This window comes from Lagopus leucura, unplaced genomic scaffold (genome assembly GCF_019238085.1).
Source record: "Lagopus leucura isolate 7727_CA_CO unplaced genomic scaffold, USGS_WTPT01 Super-Scaffold_100024, whole genome shotgun sequence".
NCBI lineage: Eukaryota > Metazoa > Chordata > Aves > Galliformes > Phasianidae > Lagopus > Lagopus leucura.
In genome coordinates, this window is record NW_024962276.1 from 7,043,033 (window position 1) to 7,059,439 (window position 16,407).

A 16,407-nucleotide genomic window follows, 5' to 3' on the forward strand; every position below is an offset into this window, starting at 1 on the left:
ACCGTTCCCTGAGCTTGTGGCAGTGCTGCAGGAACTTCTCTAAGTGTAGGAATGAGGAGTGGTAACTGGAACAGCAAACTGCCAAGCTTTGCTGTGACCACATTTCAATGCAAGCCACAAGATTGTTCTTATTTTACAGAGCATCTATGTCCCACTCCCTCCTCTGAGTACTTACAGTTCCTGATGTAACAGCTGGTCACTGAAGACTTGGTCAGTAGTTCCATGCCTATTTCTTGCAGCTTGCTGCAGCTGTCTGTTCCACAGGCAGCTAAAGCTCCTTGCTCAATGGAGAAGAAGTTGGGCTGCCCATCGCACGAGCCAGCATTGCTGCTCCTTACTTCTGATAGCTGGTTTTTTACGTCAGACATTTTGCTTCGCACTTCAGCCATCTGAGTTTTAAGCCTCTTCAGCATCTTCAAGTCCGGCGGCACGCGCCACATGGCCTGGTGCCTCCGCAGCTCTCGATCTTTGAGAGAGTACGACGACGCTTCACCAAAGGGAAGAGTTGAACTCAACAGGTCAGTAAACTGTTCTCAGACAAAAATGGGCATTTTTAATAGCCCTCAGAGTTCTACCTTTTGCCCTACTGTAGATACAAGAGATGAGATGCTTTCTTTTGTACGCCTACAGCCCTGTAATTTAGGATACTAGTATGGCACAACCAAGGAACAGCACACTTCTATCCTCTGAGGAAGGGCATAGACCTTGCTCTTCACAAAGAGCAGGACCTCTGATACTGTGGCATAAATTCTGATGACAGCTGAGTACCCTATGCTGCCAGATAAGCTTGAGTTCATGAGCCTGGTTTCTAATTAAAACATCAAATTTGTTAAATGTTTTCTATAAAATGTGTTAAAAGCCATATAAGATTCTCATACCACCACCATTTCACATTAACATGTAAAACTCATTGAAATCTGGAACTAGGGGAAAAATCCCCTTAAGTACATAACACCACAAAATTGTGCCAAAGAACCAAGACCTGAGAAAATCTGCATGCTGCTTAGATAGAAATTGATCACCTTTGATGTCTGCTTGAAGTGCTACAAGTCCTATAACCGTTTTATTGCAAATTCAGCTGTTCAGAGCTTTTAAACACCTTCAACTTAGAAAGTGAAGCTCAGCAAGCTCCAAATATAACCACAGCTTTCTCTTATTTGCATGACTCAAATAAGATCTGGGAACAGTCAAGCCACACACGTTCATCAGCAGCAGGTAACTCCAGCTGCATGGCTTGTAGCTTCAGATCACCAAAAACCCATTAAATACAAAAGATGAGCCTAATCTTGCCTAAGTAGTACAGCTCAAAATGCAGCAGCATCTCAGTTTAAGCCATTGGATTTCATCACTTTCCTGCCTGAGCCCATCTCCTTTTTGCCCTCTGCTTGCTTTTTAGCACAGTTTTCAGTGCCTTTTTCATATAGAAGTAAATTCCAGGATTTATCTCCCTGCTGACATACACTGTGCTCCCAGTAATCTCAACCACTAAGTGTACAAACTGTGTGAAGCACGAGGTGTAACTGTTTTTTTCTCAGCAGATAGCTGTTTGGAGTTGTTTTGTCTTCCACTGCTAACCCCTTCTAGAAAAGGGCCTTTCATGCATCCCCCACAGCAACTTTGAAATGAACTGCACGAAATGCATCACTACAATGTTACCACACAAAACAGCCAGCCAGGTCAGTCACATCCCCCTAGACGAGACAAGAAGATGCTCCCTGATAAACACTTCTGTTTTCAGTTGAGTCATACAGCCTTCTCATGCTGAGGTCACCCACCAAGACAAAGAACGTGTTGAGATGCAGCATTCTGATGAGCACAGATAAGGACATGAAGTCTAGCTATCAGTGAAAATGATGGCCCCTCATTCTCTTTTTCCCTCTCCACAAATCTACTTCTATCTCCGGAATTGCATTCTCAAGAGACAGCTCCAGTTTGGAATGAAATGGAGATTTGATGTGCAGTTACCTCTGCTCTGTAGAAGAGAGGCAGGTGGACGTGGCTGGAGGCCCCAGAGGCTCTCCATACCATTTCTGTCTTTTAGATCCAACAGGTGGATTAAAATCAAGGGATCAATATCCAGTAAACTGCTGCTAGCTGCTGAGCCCAGGGCACTGCCTCCTCGCCTCGAAGGTCTTCCACTTGCACTGGTGTAGCCATGGCTGGTACCTAAGGAAGAGTTATGGGGACACAGCATGCATGTAAATGATGAGAGCTGGAGAGCTCAAGCAGATGAGGCACAGAAGCACTCCAAGAAACATAACAAGGTATCAGTATTATTTCATCCCCTTAGGCATTCTGAAAGCAGTCAGATATACTTCAACAATCTTTAAGCTAAGCACCACCACGGGAGAGGAAGGGAGAAAAAGAAGTGTTTGGCTCATATCTTCCATGTAAATCTCTTAATAAATAGATTGAATCAATCAATTAACAGATCAATACAAACAGCATTTATTCTCAAGGCACGCACATAAACTTTCTACCTTTTTCACCTGCCCCATTAGACTTCCTCTGCAGCATTTCTGGTGTCAGTTCTGATCAGGTCATCTCTATGGTTATCTCTACCATACAGAAATATGCATACATTCAACATTTCAGAGTCTTAGCCTACAGCTCACAGTTTGGGTTATAATGATCTCCAGAAGGCATGAGATCTTAGAACACCTTTCTATTTTAACAATCTAAATATCTTTCTCTTTGACTTTTAAGATTATTCACTCCCTTCCACACAGTTCAGGTTTTATAGTGCATAAAAATCTAGAGTGAATGCATCACATGCTTGGAGGCCACACAGATATGAGTGAAAAAAAGCCTTCCAAATTCATTTTATTGAAATGGAAGGATTTTCTAAAAGGCAGAGAAATCTCCCTCCTAACTTCCACATCATTTTAAACATCTACAGATTTCCCCCCACCATTTTTATGCTTTTTTTTTCTAAACCAAACCAATGAGATGTTTCTGCTACGCTGCAATAATCAGTACAAACTACATGATGCAGCACTTCCAAAAATAGAAATGCCTGCAGAACACACAGCTTGACGTTGCTTCCAAAAAGAACAGGGGGAGAAGTCCAGCAGTGCTTCACATCTACAGGAATTCTGAAGGCTATTTTTCATACCTGATGCCCCAGGAGCAGCAGCAGCTGCTGCATCTTCCATGAGATCTCCTTCTTCCAACTCCATATTATTGCTATATTCCACATCGTTTTCTCCAGACCTGAAGAGAAGATTGGGGTGGAAATGGCAGAATTACATATTACATACAAAATACAGTTATCAGATTCTGGCTGCTCCCATTAAACATTATGGCACGCACCACTGAGAAAAACACAAAGCACCATGAATAGTTCCTTCTGCACTCCAAACTACACAAATTAGTGCATTAATTAAACAGCTGACTAATAACCAGGAGTCTAAAAGTATCACACAGATCCAGGCTGTAAAATCTCATCCTGTAAACTGCTCTACCTGTGCTTGTTACTTGTTACAACACATTCTCATGTTTTAACAGATGCTCTAGATTTGGCATCAGTGCATCAGCTAAGAAAATGAAGTTCTCTGCTTTCCAGAAACTACCTTATTACCACTCCTACTGCATCACTTTCTAACACCAAGCTCTATTTCACTGTGGTGCTGATCAGCACAGAAACAAATTCCTTCCTGTTTTGTCAAAGAATCTTTACAGGCTACCAAAACCAGAAGCACTATAAAAGCAAAGGAAGAGACCAGTAAGCAAAGAACCAGTGCCTGCAAATTCTTTAACATCAGCTTATGTTGCTTCCAGCACAGGAAACATCCCTTATGTTGCACTGACTCCCAGATACACTGTAACTCTGTGTAACAAATCAATTTTTACTGCTTGGGAAACACAAGGTGATTATCTGGGATTTTAAGTTACTTACATAGTTTCTTCATCAATATCATTCTCCTCAGTGTTGCTGGTTGCCGTTGAACTAGCTGAGGAGCTGCTGCCATCAAGGTGGTTCACTTCATCTTCTCCAGCAAGATCCAAATCACCATCAGAGAGTTCATGCTGAAGAACAAGAACATTTCACTCAGACTGCACTGCTTTTGTCAAGAGCTACAAACAGAATCCTTCTCCAGCAGTGGTGCCACCCTGCCAGATAGAAGTGATGGGTCTGAAAGCACAGTAAGAGCTGGTGACAAAGAAAGTTACATTGCTCAGCTGCAACTGGGAAACCTCCTTACAGCAGGATCACGTAGCTCTGTTCCAGAACATCCCTAAGACACCTCCTGCTAACTGTCAAACCCATTGTCTCCTATTTCCACAAAGAGATTAAGTCTCATTTACAATTCAAAACTTCACAAGTGTTTCTACTGCTAACCTATTATAAAAAGCCACACAAGAGAAGGCAAAATAAAGACAGTTCCTACACTGAAGTCTTCATGCTGTATCTTCTCTTCATCCTCTTCCTTGTTATCTCGCATTAACCCTGGAGCAGCAACGTTCTCAAGCAGTGCTTCAGTGCTTGGTCCAGACTTTTTTGATCTTGTTTCTTGTCCATCATCATTCTGGGGACTGAGGTGAGTGTCTGGGGGTGAAATGCCTCGTGACTTCTGAGTCCGGGAAAGCTCAATTGCGAGCCTCTTGATTAGAGAGACACACAGAAACACACACAGAAGGTAACAATGGAGCAGCATCATTGCATCAAACCCTTCTTGTTGACTTGCACGTATATTAAATGCCATCAATGCACAGTACATGTGGCTGTCCAGGTAAACAAAAATGCCAAATATGAGCTCCATAACTTAGAACAGTTAATTACGAGGCAACAAAAAGTGATTTTATATCAATATACATCAAACTTACTTCTTTGAGATTATTTATTTGTTGGATATAACTTGTCTGAGCAGCTTCCAACTGAGCAATATACCAGTGTTGATCTCGACACTTCTGGAAGAAGGTTGGTGAGCGCACCTGAAACCTTCAAAACAACAGTTGAGAAGTCTCAATTTTCTGACAAAGTTAGAAAAGCCCTGCATAAGAACACTGGATGACCAGAAATGCCATCGTAACAGGCATCATGCAACGGCAACCCTGCTCACAGCAGCAGGGTTGGAACTACATGATCTCTAAGGTGACTTCCAGCCCAAGCTATTCTGTGATTCCATGAACAGTACTTCTGTACTCACTATCCTGAATGCAATGAATAGCAGAAACAATTACAGGAGAGACATTATATTATTGTCCCAAACCAACACCAGCAAAATCAACACACTACAAAGCATTTAACAGGAGCAAGAGAAGGTCTGTGTAGTGATGTCTGAAGTAGATGAACAAAGTTCCTACATTTGTCCTGATATTGCAGCATTACCTCTTACATTACAGACTTCTTTCCTTCATTCCCAAAGCTCTCCCATGCTCACTACCCAGAGAGAGAGAATACATCCTCTTTCTCACTTGAGTTACCTACAGATCTCTACTCAAGGAGTAGCAGTGTCAAGCATAGCTCCTTCTCAAATAAATACCAACTTTTCTCTACTCACTTTAGCAAGCTTGCTCCTTTTACACTTATGACAGTAAAATCCATTTATGAAAATCATGTCACAATTACTTTAAGTTCAATTAATTGTTTTTTACCTCAGTAGTACATGTACTTCATGAAATAGCACAAAACCCCCCACCATGTCTTCCTTACCTTAGGATCACAGTGTCATTTTGTCTGTTCAAATAGCCTTCGTTGGCTAACAAGTCCAGACGAAAGAATCTGTTGTAACCCCAGCATTCTCCAACTTCAAAATCAGAGGCAAACTCTCTAATTATGTTTTTAGTGGGATCGTTGGTGGACTGGTGAACCATTTCCACACGGTACTCATACCTACATGTAGGAAGATCACAAGGCAAAGATCAAAACAAAGAGGTCAGAACTGCTGAATGCACCGGGCCAAAGCAAGCTGCCCTCCCTGAGAAGCTGCGTCCACCTGGAGAGGTGACTCAGTTGTAAGATGTTACTGAAGATAAGAGAACTGGGGAAAGAAGGCAGTAACAGGGAGTCATCTGGTAAACCAAGCCTACAACGGAACGCTACGAGACAGAGTCTCCCATCAGGTGTTCAGCCAGTTTGCTTCATTCCTTGAACGAGCCACTGAGTAACAGCCTGAAAATATTTTCAGGCTCAACAGCCAACAGGAATCTCACCAGTATTTTCATCACCGACTTCACCAGTCCCCTGTAACACTGCAGGACTCCAGGCTGCTCTTTTCCAAACCCTTCAGATGCTTTAGCAATAGAAAAATAAAAACCACCAAGAAAACATAACATCAAGTCACTGCTGTTCTCAAAGGAGGTTTGCTTACTTGGATGTCTCTGGCAAGCCAGCTGACAGCTCCAAGAACACAGACAGGTAGTAGCCCCGTACGACTCCATTTCCATCCTTGAAAAAACAAAATAAAGAAATTAACTGATTACAAATAAAGCCAAAACCAGATAAAACCCACCTCTATGCACTCTTGAAGGTTTGGGAAGTAGTTTCAGGAAGCAGTTTCCATCAGATTTTCAGCAGTAGTCCGTTTCATACACTACAGCTTTGATTTTTATTTTTTTTTAAAGTCTCCTGTGACCTAGAACTCTTCCTGTAATTTGAATCAGTGTAGAGTTCTCATCTGGAAATGCATAAACACTTTATTTGTATCACTCAAAACTCAAAGCACAGCTTTAGTTATTCTATTAAAAATTAGGAGTTCACTTGAGTGGCAGACTGAATGGACAAACAGCTGTCAGTGTACTGGAGCACAATTAACATATGAATGAAAAAGAAGTAAAAACAGCTGCAAGTTTACACATCAGTTTGTATCTGTCCAGTTTCCACTTGAACTCTCAAGATGAAAACAGCTCAGGTCAAATATTAGTTCTGAAGTACTTTATGTAAAGCTGCACTTCAAAGTCACTTCACTTTTGAAGGAAGAGTCATTTTTACTTCTTCAGAAGAACAAACAATGAAAACGTTATGTCAGTTAACAGAGAAACCATGTCTGAATCACCAGAGAAAAACATTTTGACAGAACTTTCTACACTCATTGCAATCAAGAACAAGGAATGGCTCAACTTTAACCCCCTGGATTGAAGAGGCGATTCAACTTACCGTTTGAAAATTAGTTTTAAAGCCTTCTAGCAGCAAACCTTACAGCCAATCCTGAATGCCTGTCACCCTGAAGGCTTGCACAGCAGCCCACCTGTGTACTGCTTGAATACAGCACTGTGCATACATGTTAACCAGATTAACTTCCCTGAGAGCCTTCAGTAAAGGATATCTGGAGGCAGAGGAACGCCCCGCCTGCTCATGATTAATTCTGCAGCCCTACGTTCCTCCCCTCCCCATCCCTCTGCCCATGTCTGCCACCAAGAGAAACTAACTGATGTCTCCTCACAGCAGAAGCACACGCAGGTCACTCAGGGAGTTTGGATGCAATGACAATTTCAGTTGAAAACGTAACTCACTGGGTAAACTTTTAACCTCCAACAAAGTCCTGACACCTGAAGAGGTGGGCTGTAAACAGGATCTGCTCGCTGACGCAGTGTACTATTGAGAGAGGAGAGAAAACATTTGCTATTGGCACAAAGCAAAACCCTCCAGACACTGCACATACACTTGCACTCTGTAGGACCATCCTTCCTGCTGCACAGATGTGTAGCAGCACGAGGCCACACACAATGTTAAGTCCTTAAGAATATATGTATTCCTTACAAAGTTACCCAATCCTTTGTATAAAGAGCAATAAGTACCTCGTCTTTATAATTAAAAATCCTTATCAATTTCCAATTTAGCTAGGATTAACTGCTGTTCACCTGGGAAATCAGATTCTGACCAAGTCTGTCACATCCAGCAGCTTTCAACAAAGGCCACTCAGTGTTTAAAAAAAAATATCACACATGAACAGAAGAAACAGAAAATGGCTCCTGAGAGTCCAAGAAATATCACAAGATCCATTCTTACCTAAAGTTTTCCAATACAAAAGTAGTTGAGTCATAGGCTGGAACCAATTCACTGGGAGGAAAAAAATACATTAGAATACATTGAATAACAACCTCTTAATAGATTGAATTTCATATCAAATTCACTGCTAGCACCAGGAGCATGAAGCTGCTGCTGTTAAGTATAAAACTGAAATACTTCTACTTCAAGAGCACAAGATACCTCATTGGATGATGAGCATTCAGCTTAAGTTTACCTTAGAGAGATCTTTAAATTTTTTTTCAGAAGACACTTCAGGACAATACAACTATTGCAACTTGAGTCTGCATTTAAAAGCAGCCTAGATTGATTTGAGGGATTCAAATCAATTGCTCAGATTTCTCAGGCTTGCAGTTTTATGGGGATGACTGGCAGCCAGCTTTCTCAAACTCTGCAACCTCCCCAGAGCCCAGCACTAACAGCACTCTCTTTATGAAGAAGTGTTAGGAAGTGATTTTGTCTAAATATTAAGGTGACCTGCAGAGGCATCTCAGGAGAGCCTTGCAATTATATACTGAATGATCCCATTAATTAGAGAAAAAGGACAAACCAGTAAACTAAGTGTAAAAGGGGAAAAAAAAGAGAAAAATCGAGTCAGCTGGAACCCACTGTTCTGACTCCCCAGCAGGGATACAGACTAATGACAAAGGCCCTGCAGGAACAGAAAGCCTAAGTGAGGCGTAGGCTGCTAAGGGAAGGCACACAGTTGGACATTTCTGGTGTATAAACTTGGACACAAACTGAGTCAGGGACACCAAATTCAACGCCAAGAAATGAATGCAACCACGCTACCAGATCTCTCGCATGGCAGAGAGGTACGACTCCCCTGCACCAGAGGTGGTTATCAGGGAATCTCTCTGAAACCAACCTAACCATCAGAAATTCATCACCCGTTCCTTTAAACCCACACATTGCTATACCTGCCCTCGTTTTACACAAGGTTTATGCACATGACATACATCCTACCTCCCAGACTCACTACAGTGTCCTCCTCCATACAGCTGAAATCTGTTTCTCAGGACATGGGAAATCCTCCTCTATTTTGTACCTAGGAAAGCAGTTACAAGATGCCTCTCACAACTGCAGCAGAGAGGAAATGCAACACCTACCTTGTGAAGTCAGGAGGAACAGGAGTAGTGACAAATGAGGCCATAGGCTTCCGGTGAACCTGCTGGAACATCATCAGGATCTCTGAACTTTTGGATATCAGCTCGCTCTTACTGCATGACCGTAACTATCAGGGAACACAGAAAGAAGAAGGATGCTTGCACAACCACTGTGGAACAGATGGTGGCCACTTTGCATTTCAAACAAATAGCTCTATATCAAGTAATAGTCACCCCTTCAAGTAACACTTGAAAAATAAGTAAATAAGAAAGAAGGTCAACTGAAGAACTGTCCATGTGTTATACATACAAACGTTACATTTCAGCTGTTTTCATAATCACCTGATGCTCCACTTCTTCAAGCAGGGACTCCAGAAGTTCAGTTTCTTGGGTAAGAGATGTCTTTTGACCTGTTTAAAGACAGGAAGACCTGTTTAAAAACAAGATGACACATTCCCAAGGTTGATTGAGAAAGCATTTTCAAAGCAAGCCTACGTTTTTAATTAGAGCTGTAGCAATGAACTCATTTGAGGTTAAGACAATATTGAAACATTCTCTGTGTCCCAGAAATGGCAGGTTTGTTGTTTCAGGGCACTTTTTTGAACAAAAAAAAGCAGGACTGACTTCACTGCATTTGCTTTCCTCCAGAAATCTCTTTTATGTGAGCAGACACTTTGCAAGTCCATCATTTCTCCGGACTTTGATTTTTGTTTTCTTCATTAAAAACAACAACAAAAAGAACAGCCAACAAACAGAAAAAAAGAAAAAAAAACATTTAAATGTGTTTGTGAACTTCAATTAGCATGAAGCCTGAGACAAGGAAGAGCAAAAAAACTCTGTCACATGTCTGTTTTTTTCTCATGGGGATTTACTTTGTCACTATCACACATTAAGTGCCCCAAGAACGCTTGGTAATCCTTAGAAAAAGAGGTGTTACATAGGAAATGGTCATCTGGACATGCAAATAACCAAGGCTTTCTGCCACAATTCTAAGAGTGATCTTCAAGCCATACACCTTAAAACAAACCTTACAACACAGATACAGGGCCAACAATGTATTTGTTCATTTGCTCTGATGTGAGGGTTGTGTACCTTGCAAGACTGAGTTCAATGTGTAACATTTCAAGACTGTCTAAAGAGACTGGCATCTCACAGAGCTGCCATCTCCAGTATGAGCTGCTATCTGTGTACTTATCAGCATGAAAGCACACGTGGAAAAAACAAGGCACACGAAGCACAGATGAAAGACTGAGTGAGCAAAGCACGCAGAGAGCTGCTGCCTGCAGAGGAAAACTCAAAGTCAAAATAAAAACACTTTCTAAAAGCATTGCTCCTGTAAGCTTCAGCAATCATCACCCATCTCGCCTCTCTTGAAATCAAAGAACTCAAGTGACCAGCCTCCAAAAGCAAAAGCATTAGGAACTAAACTACAACTCTGATTCCAGATGCCCTGCTCTTCATTTGCAGACTGCCCACACACGTGGCTCTGAATGGCTGCTTAGCAGGCAACAGTGAAACTTCAAGTTCTTTCAATTACATTAAGAGGAGGCAGCATAACAAAGATGTCTCTCTGGGCTAACACCAAAGATCATGGAAACAGGTTGCCACTGTGAGACAAAGCTCTAAACATCTTCCAATTAAGTTTAAGTGTTCTCTGAGCTATTTATTATACAGGAGTTTGTAACTAACAGAACAAGCTACCTCCAGAAACTCAGGGCTGCAGCACAGCAACTACAATATTAAATACAATGCCTACTGTAGGTGGTTTTCTGTCAGTTTCCCAGCTTAACCCCATTACATGGCACAAGCAGTCACGATCCAAGGCTAAGGAAGTTTCTCAGTACATTTACACATTTTGAACACACTGCTCCCACTCACAGCAGATCAGGCAAACACCCACCCATCAGTGTTATGAGCTTGTTCTTCAGCTGAGTGTCCAGCCGGGCAATCATCATCTCCACTGCATTCCTGATCTCCCGAACTCGTTCATCCTTCGCACTGCGCACTGCCTCCACGTTCCTCTCCTAAAAGAGGGTTCAGGAAAAAAAAAACACCAAAACAAACATGGATAAAGAGGAACTACTCACACTTTTGCACATTTTACTCATTGAAACGACCCCAGCGATTATACAGTGATCTTCCAGAGCCTGGAGATCATAAATCCATACAATGGGTTGGAAGGGGCCCTAAAAATCACCTCGTTCCAGCCCTGCTGCCACAAGGCAGAGTTGCCACACGTTAAATATGCAACAAGGCCTCCTGGAGTCCCTTCCAGCCCTTCTCTTTGAGAAAAAATAAAAATCCTGGTCTTAAGGAACTCAAGCGTGCACATTTAGAATAAGAAAACAGGAATGTGTTTTTAGATGAGCTACATTACAGGTTATTCCTGTTGCCAAACTCAGTACTTCATTATGTTGTTTTACACATCCTTCAACTGCTGCTGAACACAGAAGTGTTGCCCTCTGGTGGGTAACCAAAGGTTAACAACAAACTTGAGCAACGTTTTCTCAATACAAATTCACCAATAGAAGATTATTCAGCATCCAGTTTAGAAAATACAACTATCAGTGCTTCTTCTGTAACCTCTGTAGTATAGGAAAAAAGAATTACTTTGTTGGAAGCAGGAACAGTTGGACAGAACTTGTGCCCTTCTTCTTGCAAGGGATTTCTCTACACTTTACAAATACCTCCAAGTGAACTCAGTTCTGCACTGAAGCAGAGCTATGCCACCACTGCGTGCAGCTCACAGCTGCCTGAGCTGCAGCACACCCAGGAACTACTGACACTTGTTCAAGAACAGGCTGCATTTAAGCTCAAGTACACTTGTATTTCATTTTCCCAGAGGAAAGGGAATAAGATCTGCTATAACAAAGCATTTGTGTGCTGGCTTGGCACAGCAGACTGCACGTTTTATGTTTTACTGTTTATAAAAATAACCTTTCAAAGAACTGCTTGAGTTTAGTTTGACATACCACGCACAAGAGATACATTCCCTGCTAGCCAACACACACCTTTCTGTCTGACAATTGCAAAAACATTGAGAATGTGTAAATGCAACTAAGAAGTGAAAACTTCTGAGATAATCTGTTTACTTTCACAGAATCAACTGTGCACAGGCACCAAAAATATCTCTGAGCATATGAAATTGAATACTATTTCCATTATCCTCTGACAATGGCACACTGCAGGAAAACATGGTGTTATTTTGAGTCAGTTTCTTACCACTTCTTGCACTAAACTGATCAGCTCCATGAGTCTCCTCCTAAGCTTTGCCACTTCTTCGTTCACTTTCGTGACGTGCTGTTCATATATTTCTGCCAGTGGCTTAAAAGTATGCCCTCCATGCTATTAAAAATGATAATAAATAAGTCAAGAGAGGAGAATAGAACATATCATTTTAACTTCAGTCTGCTCCTATTAAATTACTGACAGAGGGGAAGAAAGCCTCCTCATGTATCACTCGCTCTGGAAAAGTTCCAAAGCAGACAGCAAGTAGGAAGTCTGCCTCTCGCTTCCCTTCATAAGAAGTCATGAATTTGGCTTTCATAACATCCAAACTTCCCTTCAAGAAGTCCTCCAAAAATAAACTGCTTTATTCACTGGGCAGCTCTAACAAATCAAATAGAGACAGAAGGATTATTCCTACTAAAACAGCCTTCCCAAATAAAAGCAGCATTCAACCACTGATATTCCAAGGCACTGCAGCAGTCTCTCCCTGAAATATTCTACTGAGAGGATAATAAACAGTGTGGTGAACTGCAATGCTAAAACACCTTTGCAGATATTCAGGAATGTTACCCAGGATGCTCCCATAACATTTATCTAAATACTCTGAGAAAGATTTCTTCCTTTACCCATAAAATTCCTCACCACCTACTGTTTGCCCATCCTGAAGCTTGTTACCTTCCTTGTTATTTTAGTCTCCTTTAAAAATATATATATATATTTATATATAAATATTTATATATATATATATTTATATATTTATATTCACTTTGCTTCTCTAATTAGAAACACAAGAAACCCACATTTCAAAACCCACATTCACACTGAGTTATAAAAGCATGCACAACTGTAGTACTGGCATGGTAACTCAATAGCCAAATTAAGTTCCATAGCTTCTCCATTTCCTCAGACTGCAGCTGGACTCGATGCTGGCACTCCTCACTGCAGCACCCTGCAGCATTCCAGCAGGCTGCTCTTACCATTCCTCCCCAGAGCGCACACTGGTGGCAGATGCACTTCTTACAGGTCCAGCAGAACACACTGAGCTTTTCGTGATGATTTTCACACCTCAAGGAAAACAGAAAAACAACGTATCAAACACAGAGAATGCTTACAATAGAGCCCAGAACTCCCGTAGAGCATAAAGCATTAGGGTAGATTTGCAAGAACAGTCAACAAAAATCTTTTGTAAAATAAACATCCTTAGTACTGTCAGGAAGTATCCCACAGAAAAAAAGTGTATTAATAAAAATCAGATTTATGCTCAGCAGGTAGAGGTTACCATCCCTGAATCAAGCTCAGAATCCTATCAGCAAGCCCAGCACAGCCCAGGCAAACCTCCAGTGTGCCTCCCCTGCTCCTCCACCAAGTTTCAGGTATTGCAGAAGAAGGCACAGAGCACACAATTAGTCTCTGTCCATTTTTCAATGCTTCTGCTCACATTTCCTCTCATTTAAGCTCTATTCATCCAAGTGAGAAACAGTATAATTTAGGAGCTTTATGTTCTACTATGACCAGAAATGAACTCCAGCTTTCAGAGACAACACTGATTATGACCATTAAGCGATGGCACAATTCAGCCTTTAAATCAGAAAACTGTCCCCTGACTTAACAAAAACAAAATGAAATTAAAAGCTCATTCCCATAAGGCAAACTGCAAACCCTTCACGTGAGGAATGCTCTATTTACTTGTCTTTCTCATTTTCTTCATGCTTTGTGAGGCTGCACAGTTGAAGCGTATCGAGCTGCTGCGTGACCTCCTCTGCCCAGCGACAGTTGACGAGCTCTCGGAGCTGCAGTGGGGCTCTGCAAGAAGCATTGCTGAGAGTTACAGCGAGAACCAGGCTGCAGGAGCTAGCAGAGCACACTGAGATGAGATCAGTTCACCAAATCCACATCACTCAAAAAGTCAGTAGTTGTTTCAGACACACAGCGATGCGGTGTTTTAAGCTGGCTTGCTCTTACTGGAGGAAGAAAGGTCAAACCACCCCACAGCTACACAGGGGCACCAGAACTACCCTTACAGTCACGTGTGCCTGGATAACACTTGGCAGATATTTCATTTCTCAGCATTTCAATTCTCCCATTACTCAGCCATCTCTACAGCTGTGCTTCAATGAACACCTCTGTAAAACACGGAAATACTTACCTCCTTACAAGCCTTTTAAAATTACACATTAAATACTTTCAAAGCTGAATATGAAGTTCTGCAAAAATGATTGGCTGTTTTCTCAAATACCTCCCCTTCCTTAGGGGAAAATACATCCCACCTTCGATTCACACAGATAATGTATTCCTGGTGTTCAAAATCCCTTACCTACAATGAGGGCACTGAGCTCTTTGTTCTGTCAGCCAACGCTACGAAGTAAAAAGGAAAGTTTTTAAAGAAACAGCAGGGAAAGAACTGCAAGCAAGAACAATCTATTGTTATTTATGAGTTAATTCTTTTCATTAGTCTTCTACTTTTCCTTTTTTAGAGATTTGAAATCAAACTATTCAACCATTTGTTACAAAAGAAGCTGCTATTTGTATCTTAGAAACAGGACAGCTGCAGTCCTCAAACCAATCCAGTTAAAACGAATAGAGGAATTCTGCAGCACCCAAAGTTCCAGCAGCAGCCACGTACATACCTGGTGCAGGTTCCCAGAGCTCAAGGCTAACAAATACATCGCAACAAAAGAAAGCAAAAGATACTTCAAAGGCCAGGAATTCCTGCTGTAACTTATTTCCCCCTATTGGCACACAAGTTAGACACCTGCAGACCAATGGTCAACCCCATGTGGAACCTCTGAATGTTTCTCCACCAGAAAGTTCCACACAAAGACAAGTGGCTGAGGAAGGAACGTTGAAGGAAAGGTCACGACACAGCTGTGCCTTAAGAGCAGAGGGCTGCTGAACACAGCAGGGCCTGCTGAGAGCACCGTGCAGAGACAGGGAACGCTCAGAACCCCACAGGGAGGGCAAGACAGAACACACCGCCTGCTGAAGAGCAGCTCCTATGCTCGTATGTTTGCAAGCTAACGATAGCGAGGAGCGAACTCACCCGAATGCAGCTGAAGCAGCACAGCTTGGAGCAGTGAGGGCAGAGCCGCGCATCGCGCAGCTTCTCCATACAAATAAAGCATCGGAACACCTCGGCGATGCTCTGGAAAAGGGCAGACGGTTCCTACTGTCACCGCCTGCTTCGCACGCAGAGCTCAGCACCGCCATCCCGTAACATCCCGCCCGCACACCTCGCGCCCATTTTGCGACGCTCTTCAAGGACCCGCTCCTCCCTTGGATCATTTTCTCTTCCCGAGTTCCGCACCTCCTGCCCGCCCCCCGGCTCCGTTACGGCACCGCAGCCCGCGGTCCCGGCTCCGTATTCTCCGAGCCCCGTTACACCGCGAAGCCACGCGCCGCCCCGCACAGCGCACCTGGGCCGCGCCCTGACGGAGCGCAACCGCCGCTCACCTCCACGCTCTGCTCGTCCATGGCCGCGGCTTTCCCGGAGGGAGCGGTCCCTTCCCTCCCCGGCTCTCCCGCCCCGCGACGGCCAAAATGCGGACGCGGGAAGCGCTAGGAGCCGCCGCGGTCAGGCGGCGGACAGACGCCCCGCACCCGGCCGGCCGCAGCCATAGTAGCGGCAACGGGGCGGGGCCGCCCGTCAGCGAGCCAGCCCTGCGCAACGCACTGCGCATGCGCGGGCGGGCCGGGGGCGGGCTGGGCGCTGTGCGCGCGCTGCGCTGTCCGTTGCCGTGAGGCGTTGGCGGCGTGTGCGGCGCGGGAACGTCTGCTAGGAACGTGTGTGAGGTGCGGGGAGTTGCCCGCCTCACAGCCCGCACCGCCACGGCATGGCACCGCCGTTCCCCCCCGTGAGCGCCGATCGAGAGCTCTCTCGTTTGACGGCCTTCATCTGTCACAAAATCAGGAGCTTAACGAACTTCAGACCTTCTGCTTTCTCAAATTTGGTGTAAATCGATGAACCAAACAACAGGGCGGTCAAAGGCAGCTCCGAGCACGGGGCCACAACCTCCCATCTGTGTGGGGCTGCGGTTGTGCCGGGGTGTACAAAAGGCAGCAAAGGCAGGGACAGGGCAGCAGTCACCCACACAGAAGCAGAGTAAA

General features: G+C 43.5%; 1 protein-coding gene across 3 annotated transcripts in view; it reads right to left on the reverse strand.

Annotated features, from left to right (window-relative positions):
* TRIM37 (tripartite motif containing 37) overlaps window positions 1-15,894 on the reverse strand; it is a 22,801-nt gene extending 6,907 nt beyond the window's left edge. Inside the window, exons 1-19 of one of the 3 annotated variants that reach the window (XM_042880022.1) lie at window positions 15,754-15,894; window positions 15,344-15,445; window positions 14,618-14,658; window positions 13,990-14,106; window positions 13,281-13,368; window positions 12,298-12,420; window positions 10,976-11,099; window positions 9,418-9,485; window positions 9,079-9,203; window positions 7,952-8,002; window positions 7,456-7,537; window positions 6,315-6,391; window positions 5,657-5,836; window positions 4,828-4,942; window positions 4,392-4,604; window positions 3,899-4,029; window positions 3,116-3,213; window positions 1,966-2,166; window positions 176-487 (exon numbers count right to left, since the gene is read on the reverse strand). In XM_042880022.1, the coding sequence (XP_042735956.1) occupies window positions 176-487; window positions 1,966-2,166; window positions 3,116-3,213; window positions 3,899-4,029; window positions 4,392-4,604; window positions 4,828-4,942; window positions 5,657-5,836; window positions 6,315-6,391; window positions 7,456-7,537; window positions 7,952-8,002; window positions 9,079-9,203; window positions 9,418-9,485; window positions 10,976-11,099; window positions 12,298-12,420; window positions 13,281-13,368; window positions 13,990-14,106; window positions 14,618-14,658; window positions 15,344-15,445; window positions 15,754-15,774 (2,269 nt within the window). In that variant the 5' untranslated portion in view covers window positions 15,775-15,894. The remainder of the gene's footprint in view (window positions 1-175; window positions 488-1,965; window positions 2,167-3,115; window positions 3,214-3,898; window positions 4,030-4,391; window positions 4,605-4,827; window positions 4,943-5,656; window positions 5,837-6,314; window positions 6,392-7,455; window positions 7,538-7,951; window positions 8,003-9,078; window positions 9,204-9,417; window positions 9,486-10,975; window positions 11,100-12,297; window positions 12,421-13,280; window positions 13,369-13,989; window positions 14,107-14,617; window positions 14,659-15,343; window positions 15,446-15,753) is intronic. The other 2 variants (XM_042880021.1, XM_042880020.1) reach the window with 2 other exon arrangements.
* Window positions 15,895-16,407: the final 513 nt, after the last annotated feature.